At 42.9% G+C, this 19,079-nt stretch overlaps 1 protein-coding gene across 1 annotated transcript in view; it reads right to left on the reverse strand.

Moving 5' to 3' along the window:
• The window catches only part of ZFPL1 (zinc finger protein like 1), a 126,460-nt gene that overhangs the window by 18,140 nt on the left and 89,241 nt on the right, over positions 1 to 19,079 (reverse strand). The window contains exon 5 of the mRNA XM_086938507.1: positions 13,054 to 13,129. Within this exon, the coding sequence (XP_086794633.1) occupies positions 13,054 to 13,129 (76 nt within the window). The remainder of the gene's footprint in view (positions 1 to 13,053; positions 13,130 to 19,079) is intronic.

A 19,079-nucleotide genomic window follows, 5' to 3' on the forward strand; every position in this document is an offset into this window, starting at 1 on the left:
TCAATCTTGACTCCGCTCCCCATGGGAACAGCGCAGGCCGAACTGCCAAGCCAGGTCCTCCCTGGACCAGAAACAAACATCCAGGGACTGGTTTCGGGGTATCGCTCCTCATCAGCTAGGCTAGCTTGAATCCAGTGGCAGAGTGAGCCTGGGACACACACCTGGGGATACCCAACACACTTAGGGCAAAAAAGCAAAAGACACACAAATGATGGACAGAATGCAGAACAAATCATACATTCACCCTCTGTCATGAGAACAGGGTTAAGTCCATCGTTCTTTGGCTCACCATGCCTGTGGGCAGGGACGACCTGGCTTGGCAGTTCACGCTGACTGTTCTCATGAGGAGCATGGTCAAGACGGATTTGCACATGGATGGGTCTAAACTGGGGTGTCATGGTGAGCAAAAGAACAATGGATTTAACCCATCCATCATTTGTGTGTCATCTTGATAAAAGTCATCTGTATGCACCCCCATTTGCATTCCCAAAGTTGTACTGCCCTAAGCTATGCATACTTTTGTCTTGCCTACCCTATGCTTTTCCTCCAGTAATATGTAACAGGCTAGGTGTACACAGGATATCTGCCACAATGTTGATTGCTTGTGAGCAATGCCTCGTTCTGCTGACATGGTTGATCCTATGTGAATCTCCAAACTGAGTCTGTGGATACTGCCACCTCCTTTCATGCTATGATAACACTGCAGATAGAAGCAGTGTGATTCTAGCCCAGGAGTACAGGCTCTGCCAAATAAACACCTTCCTATCTTTCTCAAATAACTAGGTTCCCCGGGGAGAGAGAGGTTGTCTTTGTGATGAGGCAGACTCCACACCACTAGCCAATGGCACACTTGCCAAAAACAAACTTTATGTCCAGCGGAGGTTATGCATGGCACATGTTACCCAAAAACGGTGATCCCTTCCCATCTCTTTATGCGTTTCTGGCTGTCACTTAAAAACAGTGGGCTTCAACTGGTCCATGATGCCCCTATACCAATTTAAAGCTAAACCTCAACCAGGCAGAATAGGTCTGGCCTCAGACTCTCTGCTCTGGATGCCCAATAAAACGCTTCTGTAGAGAACAACACAATCTTCTAGGACAGGCTGAAGTACTCAATTTTGGAAAAGGTTGCACTTATGTTGGCTAAGGCTTCTCACTTGTACCCCTAAAGTGGTATATGGTTTGGCCCTCTGTGCCCACTGACCTGTACATCATTTGGAGCTATAAGAGAATATGTGGACAATCCACAACCAACCTCTTGCCATGAACTGAGCCTCTGCTAGGTCACAGGTTACCTCCAGAAGGTGGGGACAAGTGGGCAAACACTTGGAAGAACCCTTGCTGCTATTACCTCTTGAGAGAAGAGGAGCAGAGCTGCCCTACAAAAGGAGGAAACTAATTGTTCTCTCTTACTATTGAGAAAATATAGGGAAAAGCTGCATAGGGACAATCAGAGTGGCAAATATGTGAGGAGGATGACCAAGGGAATGAGGAAGCCCAGGAGCCACAAAATTTCTACAGCCCAGCTGGCACACCGAAGTAAGGATTAGGAGCTGTCAAAGTCACTGAGTTTCAAAGACACTATTAATTTAAGTGAACTAATGAGCCTGCTCAGCCCTCACCCTATGTACTTTTAGGGTGCCCTGTTTTGCACCATCCACAAAGCTTGGGGAAAACAGTGGCCAATGTCTGCAGTCTTATCACCCATAAGGGTGTGGTTAGGATCGGTCTTGAATCTGAAACCTTCTGAGTCGTCTCTCTGACTCATATGACTCCAAAATACATTTTTATTTGTAGTGGTGGCTGACCCCAAACCCCAATGTCGAATTCACAGTGGAAACTGGCAAAACCCTGCGGCCCATTACATGTCCCAGTCACTGGAGATATCTAACAATGACTGGTAATTTCTGAGATTTGGTACGCCTATGAGAGCTTATAGGAGGCATTCATCCACAATTGCATCTGACTCACTGCAAAAAGTCTGTTAAGGCATACATCGGTTTTGAAAATACTTCAGCTAAGTCTAGATGGCATTTTAGTCAACAGATCCCAAGACGCCATTGAATCAGACACCAATGGACTGAAGGAACCCTAACCTGCATCGCTGACTGCATTTTGGTGTCAATGCAAGTTATTGGTTTAGTAACATTACTAGGTTTCTTTTTCGGGTGAGTGGAAACTGAGCAGCTTCACTTTGCTCGGTTGTCAAGGTGCTTTCTTTTGTTACATGATCCTAGATGAGAATCTTTGAAGCATTAAGGACAATGTTACTTACCCAGTAAGCATCTGTTCTTGGCATGTAGAGCTGAGAAATCACATGCTTTGCATACTCCTGCCCTCTAGTGTTGGGTCCGATGTTTGCAATTTGTTTTTCTTCAAAGAGGTGTTTCCAGTCACGAGGTAGGTGACTCCTCATTTTGGTGATAGTGCGCATGGGCTTCAATTCCATTGTTAAATTGTTTTCCCGCAAAGGGTGAGAATGGAGTTAGTAAAGGTAGAATAGAAATGTCCATGCGTATGTATGTGAAGTATGAAAAAATACAACAGGTATAGGTGCCCGGGGAGGCGGGTGGGCGCATGTGAATCTACAGCTCTACATGCCAAGAAAATATGCTTATAAGGTAAGTAACATTATCCGTTTGCGGCATGTGAGTTGTAGCTCACATGCTTTGCATAGACTATACAGCAGTAACTCCCAAACCGGTGGCTATCCTGTAGCTGTTGCAGCTGTTTGAAAAAGCGTTTTAAGTACTGCCTGGCCTACATCAGACTGTTGCCTCGCTAACACATCTACACAATAGTGTTTGGTGAATGTATGCAGTGTCGACCATGTTGCTGCCTTACAGATGTCAGCTAGGGTAATATTCCCTAAGAAGGCCTTAGTAGCCCCTATTTTGAGGGTGGAATGCGCTCTAGGGGGTATTGCCAAGGTTCTTTTCGCTTTCACATAACATGTTTGGATACATTTCACGATCCAACTTGCAAGGCCTGATTTAGAAATGGGATTGCCTTTGTGTGGTGGCGAAAAAGCAACAAAGAGTTGTTTTGTATTACAAAAATCTTTTGTTCTTCCCACATAATATAGTAGAGCTGTCCTAACATCTAGTGTATGTAGAGCTCGTTCCGCTACAGAATCAGGTTGAAGAAAGAACACAGGTAACTCAACTTATTGATGTGAAAAGCGAAAACTACTTTAGGAAGAAATTTGGGATTAGTTCCAAGAACCACTTTGCCTTTGTGAAGTTGAAAGACAGGCTCTTGTATAGGTAGGGCCTGGAGTTCACCAACTCTCCTTAAGGAAGTGATTGCGATAAGAAAAGCAACTTGTGCATTGGTTCAAAAGGTGGACCCATTAGCTTGGTAAGGACTTTGATCAAGTTCCATACTGGAGCAGGGCGAGCTCTTGGTGGTATTACTCTTTTTAGTCCTTCCAAAAAGGCTTTAATCACTGGTACCCTGAATAAAGATAAGTGTTGTCTGTTTTGTAAGTATGCAGCTACTGCTGCTAAATACAATCGAATGGATGTGTAGGCCAATCCAGATTGCCGTAAGTGTAAAAGATAACAGATTATGTTTTGCACTGAAGCATCAAGGGGATTGAAATTGTTAAGGTATATAACAAATCTTTTCCACTTTGCTGCATAGCATGCTCTAGTAGCAGGTTTCCTAGCTTATTTTAGGATATTCATACCGTCCGGTGGTAATTACAAATAACCAAACTCTATGACTTCAAGAGGCAAATCGCCAGGTTGAGTTCCTTGGGATTTGGATGACTGATTCATTCATGGCTCTGAGTGAGGAGACTGGAGTTGAGATGCAGCTTTTGGTGTGGAACTATTGAGAGCTCTAGCAGTATAGTGTTGACGTGCCCATATGGGAGCTATGAGAATGAGTTTGTTGGATGATTGTCTGAGCTTCCGAACTACTAACGGAATGAGTGGGAGAGGCGGATAAGCGTAGGCAAATATCCATGACCAGTTCATCCATAAGGCATTGCCTTTGGAAAGCGGGTGTGGGAACCTGGAGGCCAATCTTGCATTTTGCGTTTCGCGCTGTGGCGAACAGGCCTATGTGAGGAAATCCCCATTCCTGAAAGTAGGGAAGAAAAATACGGAGAGGAAGTTTCCCACTCGTGGATTTGCTGTCTTGTTCTGCTGAGAAGGTCTGCAATTTGATTGTTTACTCCTGGAAGATGTTTTGCTAAGTGATAGATTTTTTGATGTATGGCCCATTTCCAAATGGCTTGTGCAAGGCATGACAGTTGGAGAAAGTGTCCCCCCCCCTGTTTTTGTATATAATGTCATGTTGTCTGTGTGGACGAGGACAGTTTTGTCTATTAGGTCAGTTTGAAAGGCTTTGAGCGCTAGAAACATTGCTAGTAGCTCTAGGTGATTTATGTGAGGTCCTTGGATTGTGTGAGTTTATAGGTGAGCGCCCCAACCAGTGAGCGATGCATCTGCTGTTAGCACGATCTGTGGAACAGGGTCCAGAAAGGGCAGCCCTTTGGATAAATTCTGGGGGTTCCACCACTGCAGAGAGCGAGGAGTGCGGCCATCTACCAACACTAGATCGGTCAACTGACCCTGCGATTGGTCCCACTGACTTGCTAAGCATTCTTGAAGGGGACGATTGTGAGGTCTTGTGTGGGGGAACAATTATAATGAAAGTCGCCATCATTCCCAGCAGTTGCATGAATACTTTCACTGGTAATGACTGGTTGGGCTGAAATTGAGTGAGAATTGACTAAATATTGTGAATCATAGCTGCATTGGGAGAGGCTAGAGCTTTCTGAGGGTCTACTGTGGCTCCCAGATAAGTTTGTGTGTTGGAAGGCTGTAGATGAGACTTTAACGCATTCACTGTAAACTCTAAATGGTGAAGTAAGTGTGAGTTTGAGTGTGTTAGAGACACATTCGCTAATTGCTGGCTTTGATGAGCCAGTCGTCCAGGTATGGGAAGACATGGATGGGTTGTCTTCTTAGATGTGCTGCGACTACTGTGAGATATTTGAAAAATACCCTAAGAGCAGTGGTGACTCCAAACAGGAGTACTCGGAGTTGGTAATGATGACCCGCTATCATGAATCTGAGGTATTTGCGGTGAGCGGGATGAATTGGAATGTGGAAATATGCGTCATTTAAGTCTAGAGTTCACATAAAATCGCCCTGCTGTAAAAGTGGGAGCACTTGTTGAAGTGTTACCATGTGAAAATGCTCTGACATTAGATGGCAAGAGTATGCAAAGCATGTGATCTACAGCTCAGATAACTCGAACACACTGTTTTCACTCGTCAGCTCAGCTCCACTGTAGTGCACATGTACCAAATAACATCAGGGCACACACATACATACCTTCGGATATATAGTCAAGGTACAGAGATGTGAGACCAAGAACATTAAATCCAAACTTGCTATATTGTCACTTATGTTCTCAATATTGTAGATACAGTATTTTTGTATGATGATATTTTTGATGTTGATAAGCAGACATACAACCCAGGATACTTGCTAAAAACTTCTGACTGCCCCATGTAAAGGCCTCATTACATAAACTACTGATTGCCTCTTAAATCTTTAAATCTTAACTTTAAATAATAGTCATTGAAATTGAATAATGTGCATTCAAGTTAATAGAAGGTGCAATGGTTCATGGAAAATAACAAGTTTAGACCAAGATTATCACCGTAGGTTCCATATGTCGGAAATGCAACTATTTTCATTTATATACATCATCTAAACTTGCGGCTCATATGACCTTGTGGAGAGATGCTGAACTTGCTTTCTTAATGAATCCTCATCAATGCTTTCTGATCTCCATATTGTTAAAGCTCTCCAAAAAATGTCCAGATCACAACTATAGTCCAATGAATTAGTGCAGCAATAAATCTTTTAAATTAAATGAAGACTTAAATAACTGCACTCTTTTTTCAAATACATACATTTTATTGCTCAATAAAATCATTTAAACACTTAAAAACCTTGTTAAGAGTTGGATCCATTTCCTTTTTATCATGAATGTTTTTTTTCCCAGTTGATACAATCAATTAGCTTGAGTTGTTCTTTTTATTTTTATATAACAGGGCTGTGAGTCTGTTTATGTGAACTTATTAAGGTGTGGACTGCTTTTATAAATTATTATTCATTGTAATGTGCATAAATCAAATACTGCTACTGGTATAAGAACCCCAGCTGATAAATGTCAGTGCAATCCTATTTTATCACAAACGTTTTGACTCAGAATGTGCCACTCATGTTATATGTATGAACGACTGCAATTTAATAGCTATTCTGTGCTGGTGACAATGATAGCTTTATTTACTAAGAAAATAGGTTACTTACCTGTAACTATGATGCTCCTGTATTGGTATCTTTCATAGACTCACATGCTTGAATCATTCCCCGTCGTCAATTTGGGAGTCCCATATACAACTAAGTGCAAATATTGTTTCTGATGCGTTTTTCGAAAGGCTGGGTGGCTTGCGTAAGGCCTCAGGTGTCCAATCAGGCAAGCTGGGGAATTTTCAGGAGCTTTACATTTTTTTTATCTAAATATGGCAACACTGCAGCTACTGTTGAAGGATTTTTCATAGTTTTAATACTTCACTCATATATATATATATAATCTACAATTAAAATAACTCCTATGGTCTTGCGAGATGTCTCTTTGAATTCGTACAAGAAACTGTCTGATTGTTTTGTAGTCATCGGAAAATCAAATCTCTTTGCTGCTCTTTCTAGGAGATTATGAAAGCCTCCTCTATCTTCAGGCGGAGAAGTAAGTAGTCATCCCATTCAGTATTTACGTCTCTCACTTTCCCTTCCTCTCTTCCTACCTCTAAAGACATACTATCATCCACTGGATTTTTTTTTGTTTGTGGTGTATGCCTTTGAGAAGTGGCTATTGGTATAATATGCTGCATTTGTGGGGTCGAAGGCTGTATTTGTGGAGATAGAGGAAGCACTGTAACCTGCCTAGATGAGGCAGATGTAGTAGGGAATCTTTTTTAGTAGTCTGTAAGCATCAGTTGTAAGTCTGTCATTAGTGCTTTTGGTACACATACCATGTCCTCCTGAAATTGTTGTTGTGGATATGATTGGAATTGATCTGCGTAACGTTGTTCCTCTTGTTGAGGAGGATACTACTGGCCATAGCAATCATCTTCTTCCTCCTCTTTATCCTGCTGGTACTTAACATGCAGTTATGATGGACTATCTGCCACACCAAATGGGCCACTGTCGTCAGTCTTGTCCTCATCTAGAAGATCACTAGGTGGTAAGGAAGATACTCTACTAGGAGATGTGTGCTCTGGCATTAGAGAAACCGCTTTCTCTACTTCTTGTCTTTCCCTTGTCGACATCGATGTCATCAACAATGGCCTTATTTGCTATGTAGATGGTATTGTTTTCACGGTCAACAGAGTTACCACCGACAAAGGAACAACACACTTGACCATCAACGGTATTGTTGACATCGACTGTGTGGTTGTCAATGTAGTTGTCGTCGTTGGAGAACTGACTATGATCACCGCCATCACTGGGATTGTGGTTAATGCCTCTGCAGACAGCATAGAAGACTATTTCTTAGTCTATATGTTACTGAAGTGAATGTATGAAAGCCTTTTCAAATTATGTTTAACTTTACACTGCTTTTCTAGTTGTACCATGGGACACACACTTCGATTACAGAGAACAGCAAATACCAGCTCAAATCAAAGTTCTAAGTAACAAAGTACACATCCAACAGATTCAAAGAGCAAAGCATTTTTGATTGGAACATGAGAATAACATAGGCAACTTCCTGGCTGCACAAACTCTAGAACAATGAAAGGTTAGAGAGCTTTGGAAACTAAAATGACCAAAGTGGACTTGAGTTTGGACCAGACTGGAGTAGCAGAAGAATTCTGTGCATCTACAAACAACTCTATGCTTCTGAGCATAACATCTGTACAATAAGGTATATGGAGACGAAGCAGTTCTTTAAATCAAGGAACTAACTCAGACCGTTTAGGCAAGACCAGGACAAACTAGATAGACCAATCACTTTGCAAAGAGTGCTTGACAACATGAAAAGTGACAATTAAGGAAAGCAATTCAAGTTGACGAAATCCCGAGTGAAATATATCAAGCACTGATCTCAGTTCTAGCACCATTATTCCTAAAGATGGCAAAATAAGTATAGGATGGGGGAACTTTACCAGAGTTGTGGCATTGTGCCTGTATTATTATGTTTTGTAAAAAATACTTAAAACTCAAATATGTAACCTTTGTGGGACAATGATTCAGAGGATCTGGATTTGCACCTCAGATCCATTCCCTGACTTGAATTATAGAGATCCAGAGATGCAGGTCCATTACTGGAATGTCCATAGTCTAGAGAATTTCCTGAATTCCAAGCCAGAGGTACGTATATCCATTTAAAGGCACAATATATGCAAGGTGTCCAAGACGTAAGTGAAACCAAGCTGGTTTGACCTGATCAGGAACTGTAAAGCTCCGTATCATATGATGGTGTTACCAGGATCTTCTTTTACTTATGACTCAGTTCTAGCTTGGTGGGTGGAGTTCCTGACCTATTTTGTAGGTTAACAGTGCTACTCTATGCCACAGCTGCGGACCATACAGAGAATACTCGAAGGCTCCAAACAAGAGACAAACCTTTTAAAGGTTTCTTCCCCCAGAGCACCTATTATGGCAACCCTAGACCAGACTCAACTGCCAGTGGTAAGATTGCATAAGGAACTACCTGGTACAGAATCGGATTCTGCTGGATCTGGCTGTGATCACTTTGTGACAACAAGGCACAAACAGAGCAAAGAGGCACACGTTATACAGCTTGTCAATCTATAATATTGCAGGTCTGTCTGCTTCACAAGGAACGCTCATGTTGGCAGGCAACCCACAACTTGCTAACAACAGTACACACTGTATGTCCTTCCTCATACATTTCATTTCAAAGACCTTTATTTCGATCACAGATCATAAAAGATGCATAGTATTTGTACACAGTAAAAAGAGATTAAACATAATGTGATCCAATGATTAAGAACATTTTAAGAAAGAGGAAACATACGTGCAATAAAAGTAGTAAAATTTTCAGGGGTGCTATTATATAAGTCTTTTGAGCGCTCGATTCCGGGTGAACCACATAGAAGTCAAGAATTTAGAGAGGGCGTAAACCACAATGGGAGAGAGGTCTGACTTTAAAATTCTATAGGCAGGTTGGAAATTTCTAAAGCCCATGTTCTTGAGTAGCGGGACTAGCCAGTATCTTCTGCTCTTCTCGTAGCCCTTACAGAAGAAGACGGCATGAACATCGTCTTCTTTCTGGTGAGCACACACTGGGCATAGTTCTGTGGTGGATCGTAATTGCCATGACGCTGTGAATGAAGCTAGAGGGAGGCATCCATACCTCCACTGTAGGAATAGTTTTCTCGTTAGTGTTGGGGAGATTGAGTCAAGGACACTTTCAAGATAGTAAGAGTCTTTCACTTTGAGGAACGAATGTGTCAAGGATCCTTCTCTCGTGACATCAATGGCTTTTGTCAGCATCAGTTCATAATAGGCTCTCACAAGTACTTTCTTTGGAGTCTTTGCACAAGAGTTTAAGGGATCCGTCCATAGTTCCGGAAACCCTATCTCCTCCAGCATTGTCCTGACATAGGTCAACCATGGAATTCGTTTGGCGTTCCTCAGCTCTAGAAATTCCTGTAATTCCTCTCTGTAGCTTATAAGGTCTGGGCTAGACCACAGGCGTCTCCAAAAGGTTAGCGGTTTGATTCCCAGCTCTTCTGTTATAGATCGAATTCCCAGGTCTAATCTGAGGGGGAGTAGGGGGGTGCTCTGGGGTAGGGCGACAACCTGTCTCAGGAATTTGTTTTCAATTGTCTGTAGTTTTGGGAGTTTGGAATGCCCCCACAATTCACCCCCATATATGACACCCGCCCGGGCCTGAGTTTTGTAGATATGAATAATTGGGGATAGTGGACGATACGAAGATTTGTTCGCCAGACGCATCGTGCCACCCGCCAACTGAGCCAGTTTGATGGTCACTTTGGTCTGGTGAGTCGTCCAGGTTAGATGTTCATTTAAAGTTATCCCCAAGTATTCAATGTTATGGACACGTTCTAATTGGACAGTGCCTAGCCTGGGTGGGGCTCGGTTATGGGGGTTTGGATTTAATATCATAAATTTAGTTTTTTGTGGGTTGATCTCCAATCCACGTTTGGAGCAAAACTCCAGAAAGCCATCTAAGATGCGCTGGATTCCCATAGGGGATTTAGACAGCAGCAGGGTGTCATCTGCAAACATAATTGCTGGCACCCTGCTGCCTGTCAGCTTAGGAGCGTCGGTGTTGGCAATCCTGTTTAGGTGGGCAACAACCCCGTTCACAAAGAGGCAAAACAGGGTCGGTGCGAGGACACAGCCCTGTCTCACTCCTCTGCGAACGGGGAACCTTTCGGTTAGCTTACCACCTTTGCCACACCTTACTCGGGCATAGTTGTTGCAGTGGAGTCTCATCAGGATTGCCAAGATATCCCCAGGGACGTTTAGCTCCTCCATGACCCTCCACAGCCTCGCTCTGGGTACCAAATCGAAGGCGGCACGTAGGTCTACAAAGATGGTATATAGAGTGCCGCCCTCAATTACAGCTGTTCTCCAGTAGAGTAGGTTTAACCTGAAGATCTGATCTATGGTCGAGACACCCTGCCTGAAACCTGCCTGGTAGGGGAACAGGATGTCCATCTCTTCTATCCAGGCCTGTAAACGATTCAAGATCAGTCTACCAAAGAGTTTCTGGGATATGTCGATGAGACTGATAGGTCGATAGTTCGAGGGAAGCAGAGGGGATCCCTTTTTATAAATTGGAACCACCTCAGCTCCCCTCCAAGTATCGGGCACCTCCATTCCCCCCAAGATGGCATTGAAAATCAGCGTGAGGTAAGGCGCCCATATCCCCGGTTCTTGTTTAAACAAGTCCCCTGGCACCCCGTCTAGTCCCGGGGCTTTTCCTGCAGCTAAACCTTTTATGGCGTCTCTCACTTCTTTTTCATTGAAGGGAGCTCCAGTGGCACTGGGTGTGTGTGTTATTGTGTCAGTATTTTGATCCCCCCCTCCCTCCGCATACAGGGCTTCAAAGTGACTGTGCCACACCAGAGGGGATATATTGGGCTCTATTGCGGAGGATAGGTCCTCCGTACCATTCGCGACTATACGCCAGAATTTACGGGAATCTCTTGTTGTTAGTGCTTTGGTGAGATTTTCCCAATAGTCGTGGTCCCATTCGGCCCGGGCATTCTCCAGGAGAGTTTTGTACGCTTTCCTCCTGGCACGGATTTCTTCTCTACCAAGGCGTTCTTTTATGGCATGTAGCAGGAGGGTTTTAGCTTCCCTACAGGTGGCGTTATACCAAGACGTCTTGGGCGTGGGACCTTTCCTTTTCCCAGAGGAGAAAAATAAGTCCTCTTCTAGGGAATTAATCATATTGGCATGTGTTAGTGCAAGCTTATCTCTGCTGGCATTGTCTTGAACCTCATTCCCAACCTGGAAGGCAGTCTCCAGGAAGGGGATGATCCGTTCATATAGGCGGGATATCCTGTCTATACTGTTAGCCAATTTCTCCCACTTAACTTTCCTCCGATTGTTTTCTAGTAGGAGACCCTCCTTTTCTTTGCCTGTTCCATGGGGTGTGACCTCACCCCCGGGCAGGGAAAGAATCAGTTCCAGTGCGTTATGGTCACTATCCTTCCTCATACAACATGAAGGTCCCAATAAGTTACTGCCGCTAAGCATGCAGAGTGGAAAAAAATCCTATTAGTTGGGTTATTGGACATTTTTTTCCAATTTCAAACTATTATGAACAAGTCTCTATTATCTGTGTGAGATGCAGTGGTGACAGAAGAAATCATCATAGTAATGCCACATTTCTCATATATAATATTGGCGGAAACTCCAGTAGCATTTTTATGATGACAGAATTGTAATGGCCAGTTATAAATATATCAGAAATGTGTGCTGTTAGAGGTTCTATTGGCAGCCCTTTGCACCAAATTTGCTGGCCAAGTTCATAATTGGAGATTAGACGTTAATGGTGGAGTTCCAAAATAAGAGTTTTGCTACATAGTCCTCTAGAAAAGGTGGCATAATTGTTTCTGCAAAGAAATATAGTGCACAGTCTGGAAAACAGGATTGGTGCTAAACTTTGATTTAAAGCCACTTTTGGTCTTTCCCACGTGATATAGTTTTTCGAGTTTTGCCATTTTGTGTACATCTCTATTTTTTCCATACTTTGCCACGCTACTTTCCTGAATCTAATAAATGTTGTTTTTCTATTTTTAGAGGAAAGTGCAGCTATCAAAAACTCCATACTTTTAAATTTACGTGTATCTTTTTAGCCATTACATAACTTTTTATTCACTGGCGTTCCTGACATTTTCTAGTACTAGTTAAAAGAGATGCAGGTAGTACATCATGCAGATGTGTAGAAGGCACTGTCATCCGGGAGTGTACTCTGGCCCTGAACAGATGTCAGTCTACTTTTGCACTCCTCTTTCAGCATAGATGTCGATGACAAGGTCAGCATGCTTTCTTCTCATGAGGTTCATGCGATCAGTCATGAAAGAGGATATCTGATCCTCTTTGTTTAGAGCTGCTTTGAACTGTTGGTGAGGCAAGTGTAGGGTCCACAAAGTGGCAGCGCCTTTTAACTCCAAGGCTTCTGTGAAGGCTTTTGACCAAAGACTGTGAGGTGGCAGGCTACTTGGGGCGCTACTTCCAGCCACATTAGATTCTTTAGAAAACCTTCCAAACTGCTTTTGTGTGGTGTATGTACTTCAAAAAGCTAGCTTTCTGTACGAGATGTTGGAAAAGTTACAGTTTAGCCAACTGAGTTTAATATAAACCCTACTGTGGATCATGGACCTCGTTGAGGGAGACTTTACATCAATCCCAGGTCTGAAGTGAGGGGAAACAGTACAGATACCTATTTTTTCTATTAGATATAATAAGGAAACCAATCAGTGCTCCTCCACATTCGAAAGGGCTCAAAAACACTCACAGTTGAAACTGGACCAGTCTGTGTAGTCAGTAGTGTCCTGGGGCTCCAGCTCTTGGATTAGCTCAGTCTCTTCAATCTGAATGGTTGCAAAGACAAAGAGGTTAGGAAAAGAACCAAATAAAAAACCTCTGTAAGCCTCATATACCGAAGTCTAGGCACTCCTATTTTCATATCTTGCATATACTGTTTTCTCACAAATGTAACAAAGATAGTCAACTATAAGCTATTCCAAGTTCAAAGAATTACATTGTTTAGATCAGATATGTGCTGTTTTTGTTGTAAAAGTTATCATCACCATAGCACTGGTCTCAAACAAATGCGAACATGCAGATTAAATGTTCCAGATACCATCTACCTTATGACTTTTTAGTAAAACAAAAGAACATGTTAATGAATCTATCATTCCAAAGAGAAACAAGAGATATTAATGCTAATCGGTATGTCTTATAAATGAAGTACTCTTTAGTCAATAGTAAGTTTGGATATGAGCTCCATCACTCATTCGCGTACTCATCCATCCATTCACCCACTAATTAATTCTTAACCCGCTTACTAACCCAAAACAAAAAACAAAGTCATTGTATGCAATATAAACAGATAACAAAAAAACACATGCTGCAGCATAAATGTGATTGGTGTTTGTATGTAACAAAAAATAAAATTATATATACTGGGCAGCTGCCTTACAATGGTATTGTATATACTGGATCGTTCTTTTAAAGTTGCAACATGGCTATCACATTTAGAAGCAATGCGCTAGCCAACTAAAAGCAATAAAACAATAACACACTATGCAGAGTACCATTCCAAAATGGCTACTCAGTGAACATAGCACTGTCAGCCACCTTGGAATGGTATTGTGCTAAATGTAGAACTGTTGCACTGATTCAAGATGGACAACTCAAAAGGAGACAGCTTCAGGACTGAATGCAGAGAATGCCTCACAAGTACCCTTTTCAAATGCTGGCTGTAAGGGAGACTCCTCCCAGCAGTCAACATGATTTGCTTTGATTTGGGTTTTGTAGAGCAATGCATCTGCCCGTGGGTGTCTTGGTGCTGCCATCTGCTGGAAGGTAAGAGAGCTGCCTAAAGTCTGCCTAAATATGACCTACAAGGGAAGAGTAAACAGACAGGTTTTAATGAGTTTTCTGAAAATAAGGAAGTTTGGCTGATTTCTTTAAATGCCATGCAATGGGATTTGATTCCAGAGATGGGAAGTAGCACGGGAGAAACCTTTAACACCCAAAGAGGCTTTGTGAATTAAGGAAAAGAAGCTTTCCTAGCTGTGGCTGATCCAAGCAATTTATTAGGAGGGTATCAGGATATTTGGTTCTTAAGAAAAGCAGGGCTAGGGTGATTATGTTTTGTATGTTAGGCAGAGTGCTTTGAAAGCTACTCTTTTTTATAGAGAGACAACATAGTTCTTCCATGGCCTTAGAGACTGGTTCAAATTTCTTAATATTTTTAAGAAGTCTGACTGCAGCATTTTGCAGTCTTGAGTTTTTTTAAGAAGCTCTGCTGAGCACTAATAAAAAGGGCAATACAATAGTCCAACTTTGATAACGCAAGAGAAGTGACCACTGCTTTCTGAAGGTCAAAAGCTGAAAAGGGAAGAATTTTTCTTGAGGTTTTCAAAACACAGAAATATGAGGAAGTGAGTTGACTGATCTGATCTCTAAAAGAGAGATTGGAATTGAAGATGATTCTCAGGTTCCTTGGTTTTGATACTGGGATGGGGAGAGAGCACAGACCACAACGCAACATTCCACGGGGACGTGTCCCATCCAAAGAGGAGCCCCTCCGTCTTTTCGGAATTTAATTGAAGACAGTGGATGCTAAACCAATTGACTATTGCACTCATGCACTTTAAGAAATCGAGAGGCCACCTTATCTAAGTTGTTGTTCATAGACACCCCAATTTGGGTATCAGCAGCGTAGGAGACAGTGGAGAAGCCATAGGATCTTAGCAATTTCAGAAGGTAAAACACAAATATATTAAATAATGTGGGACTTAATGAGGACTCTTGTGGTACGCCACAGTGAAAGTTGAAACCCATATTAACTATTTTCTCACTTCATTAAACAAGCACTGGCGTTGCCAATAGGTCTCGCAGTAGGAAAGTTTGAGCTATTGGTTGTGTAAATGACAAAGCCCTTTATGTATTCTAAATGATAACAACAGTGAAAGGCATTGTTATTTGTCATTGTAATAGTTCCACCTGTCGTACTGCGCGATCTATTGGCAAGGTGAGTGTTGTTCGTGTGTGAGTGGCGTTGTGTGTGTGAGTGGCGTTGCGTGTGTGAGTGGCGTTGCGTGTGTGAGTGGCGTTGCGTGTGTGAGTGGCGTTGCGTGTGTGAGTGGTGTTGCGTGTGTGAGTGGCGTTGCTTGTGTGAGAGGTGTTGCCTGTGTGTGAGGCGTTGGCTGTGTGATTTGTGTTGCCTGTGTGAGTGGCGTTGCCTGTGTGAGTGGCGTTGGCTGTGTGAGTGTTGTTGGCAGTGTGAGTGGCGTTGCATGTGTGAGTGGGGTTGCATGTGTGCGTAGTTGAGTGGCGTTGCGTAGTTGAGTGGCGTTGCGTAGTTGAGTGGTGTTGCGTTGTTTAGTGGCGTTGCATGTGTGAGTGGCGTTGCATGTGTGAGTGTCGTTGCGTAGTTGAGTGTCGTTGCGTAGTTGAGTGGCGTTGCGTAGTTGAGTGGCATTGCGTAGTTGAGTGGCGTTGCGTAGTTGAGTGTCTTTTAGTAGATGAGTGGCGTTGCGTAGATGAGGGTGAGGTGTTGAGGGTGAGTAAGGATGAGTGAGAGTGAGGGTGAGTGAGGTGTTGAGGGTGAGTGAGGAGTTGAGGGTGAGTGAGGTGTTGAGGGTGAGTGATGGTGAGGTGTTGAGGGTGAGGTGTTGAGGGTGATTGAGGTGTTGATGGTGAGTGAGGGTGAGTGCGGGTGAGGAGTTGAGGTGGAGGCGTTGAGGGTGAGTGAGGGTGAGTGTGAGGTATTGTCATTGAGTGTGAGTGAGTGTGAGTGAGGGGGTGTGAGGGTGATGGGGTGTGAGGGTGAGGGTGTGTGAGCGTGAGGGTGTGTGAGTCAGAGTGTGAGTTATTGTCATTGAGTGTGAGTGTGTGTGAGTGAGGGGGTGTGAGGCTGATGGGGTGTGAGGGTGAGGGGGTGTGAGTGTGAGGGTGAGGAGTTGAGGGTGAGTGCGTGTGAGGGTGAGTGAGGGTGACTGTGGAGTTGAGGGTGAGTGAGGTGTTGAGGGTGAGTGAGGTGTTGAGGGTGAGTGAGGTGTTGAGGGTGATTGAGGGGTTGAGGGTGAGTGAGAGTGAGTGAGCGTGAGGGTGAGTGAGGGTGAGTGTGAGTTTGGGTGAGGTGTTGAGGGTGGGTGAGGGTGAGGGTGAGGCGTTGAGGGTGAGTGAGGATGAGTGAGGGTGAGTGAGGAGTTGAGGGTGAGTGAGTGTGAGTGAGGGTGTGTGCGGGTGAGTGAGGGTGAGTGAGAGTGAGTGAGAGTGAGTGTGAGTGAGGGTGAGTGAGATAGTGAGGGTGAGGTGTTGAGGGTGAGGTGTTGAGGGTGATGTTTTTTGTGTGAGGTGTTGAGGGTGAGGTGTTGAGGGTGAGTAGTTGAGGGTGATTGAGGGTGTGTGAGGTGTTGTTATTCAGAGTGTGTCTGAAGGTGTTTGACGGTGTGTGAGGGTGAGGCTGTGTGAGGGTGAATGTGAGTCATTGGGATTGAGTGGGGGTGTGAGGGTGATGGTGTGTGAGGGTGAGGGGGTGTGAGTGTGTGAGTGTGAGGGTGAGTAAGTGTGTGTGAGGTTGAAGGTGTGTGATGGTGTATGAGAGAGATGTTGTGTTAGCGTTATTGAGCGTGTGTGAAGGAGTGTGATAGTTTTGGTGTGTGAGGGTGATGTTATGAGTGTGTGTATTTGAATATTAATTAAGTAATGTGTTGTTTTGAACAAAAGGTGTCAGATGTTCCCTTTGTATTCGTTCTGTCTTATGTGTATATTTGTATGTAATGTAAGTGTGTATGTTGTGTACTAACTGTGTGTTCTGTTTTTAACGTGTTTGTGGAGTCCCTTTTTTATTTTATTTTTCAAAATGGCCGACGTTTTGCGTCACGTCGACGTCGGCTATGTTTAGCGGTCTAGTTTTTTTTTGAGTTGTGTGTGTTTTTTGTTTACGTTTTTTTTTAGCCAATCGGAGCGCGACGTTTTTGACGTAGCGTTCCGATTTGCATACGTCAACGGTGGAATTCCCCAGAACTCGAGAATGTTGGTGCGCGGAAGGCGTGTTCTTGTTCCTGTGGTGTTGCTGCGTCGTTTGACAGGTAAGAATGTAATCCTAAGTTTGTTTTAATGTAATGTAATGTAGTATATATACTATTTTTAAGTTAAAGACTTGCGAAATGTTTTTATTTCGATCGTAATATTTGTAAATGTTTGTAATGTAACGTAAAGTATATTTTTTTATTGGCGATATGTAATGTATATGTTTTGTAAAACTGTAATGTAATGTTTTTTTTGTTATTTTTGGTAATTCGACGTACAAAAGATGTTTTTTGAAATTCGAAGTGTCAAATGTGTTGTAATATATTGATGTAAGTTGTGTCTGCATTATGTTTTCGTGTGATGCTGAAGTAGTCGGATAATATGTTATTGACGTACTTGATGTATGAAAGGAAAATTTGTGTCTTTGCTGACTTTAGTATTCGTAGCAATGTATGAATTACATGTACAGTGATGTAATGTATTTTTTGTTTGCTTTTTGTGAAAGAATAGTTCTATTTTCGTAAGATGTATCTTATATTAGAACAAATTAAGTGTGAATAACTGCTATTGTGGTATGCTTATGGCTTTTTGTGTAAGTGTCGACTATTGTCTTTAATCCGTCCCATTTTACGGATGAATCGTTCTTGTTTATTGCCCTCATAAAAAGTTGACTGTTTCCGAATAGTTGTCTTTTTGTTAATTTTTTTTATATTAGATGCAATTCTGTGTGAAGAATTGCTATAGTTGTATGCGTACGGTTTTTAGTGTAACAGTTGACTATTGTCTTTAATCCGTCCCATTCTCCGGATGAATAGTGCTTGTTTATTGCCCCACGAAAAAGTTGGCTGTTTCACTTTTGTCTTTGTACATCCTCGTCCTCGCTTCCTGGCACATATTTGTATTTGTTTCATTTGTGTAATATTGTTGTAATATTGTACGAATTAGATTTTATTTTTGGGCCGAAGCCTGATTACCATCCTTGCATCCTTTTCGGTCAATTTTGTGAATTTTTTTTTGTGTCTAACGTAGCTGATGCAGTACTCCGTCGACCCCCTTGTTTTCCGTTGTGAAATTTTTTTATGTGTATGAAAATGGCCTAACATTCCTAAAATTGCAGAGTGGGTGAATGATGCATATTGTGTGAATGATGGAGATTGGGTGAATGATGCAGAGTGGGCGAATGAAGCATATTGGATGAATGATGGAGAGTGGGTGAATGATGGAGAGTGGGTGAATGATGGAGAGTGGGTGAATGATGGAGAGTGGGTGAATGATGGAGAGTGGATGAATGATGGAGAGTTGGTGAATGATAAAGAGTGGTTGAATGATGCAGACTTTGTGAGTGATGGATAGTGGGTGAATGATGGATAGTGGGTGAATGATGGAGAGGCAGAGTGCTGTGGCGTTTTTGAGGGTCAGTGTGGGTAACTGAGGGTGAGTCGTTGAGGGTGAGTGAGTGTGATGGTGAGGGTGAGGTGTTGAAGGTTATTGAGGGTGAGGGTGATGTGTTGAGGGTGAGTGAGGGTGTTTTTCGAGGGTGTGCATTTATGTGACGAATGTGTGTTGTGAATGAGACTGAGGTAAAGACAAGGTGGGATAAGGTAAGTAAGGGTGGATATGCTTGCAAGATGCACGTGTAAATGTTGTGAACGTGTGCGTGTTTCCGTGGATGAATGGGAAAAGACAGAGTCAGAGGGCTGTGTGTTAGTTACTGTGGTGCGTGTGGACGGGCGTGATCCGCACACGTAAAATATGGTGTTATGATGGTCGATT

Source organism: Lissotriton vulgaris, chromosome 9 (genome assembly GCF_964263255.1).
Source record: "Lissotriton vulgaris chromosome 9, aLisVul1.2, whole genome shotgun sequence".
In the NCBI taxonomy this organism is placed as follows: domain Eukaryota; kingdom Metazoa; phylum Chordata; class Amphibia; order Caudata; family Salamandridae; genus Lissotriton; species Lissotriton vulgaris.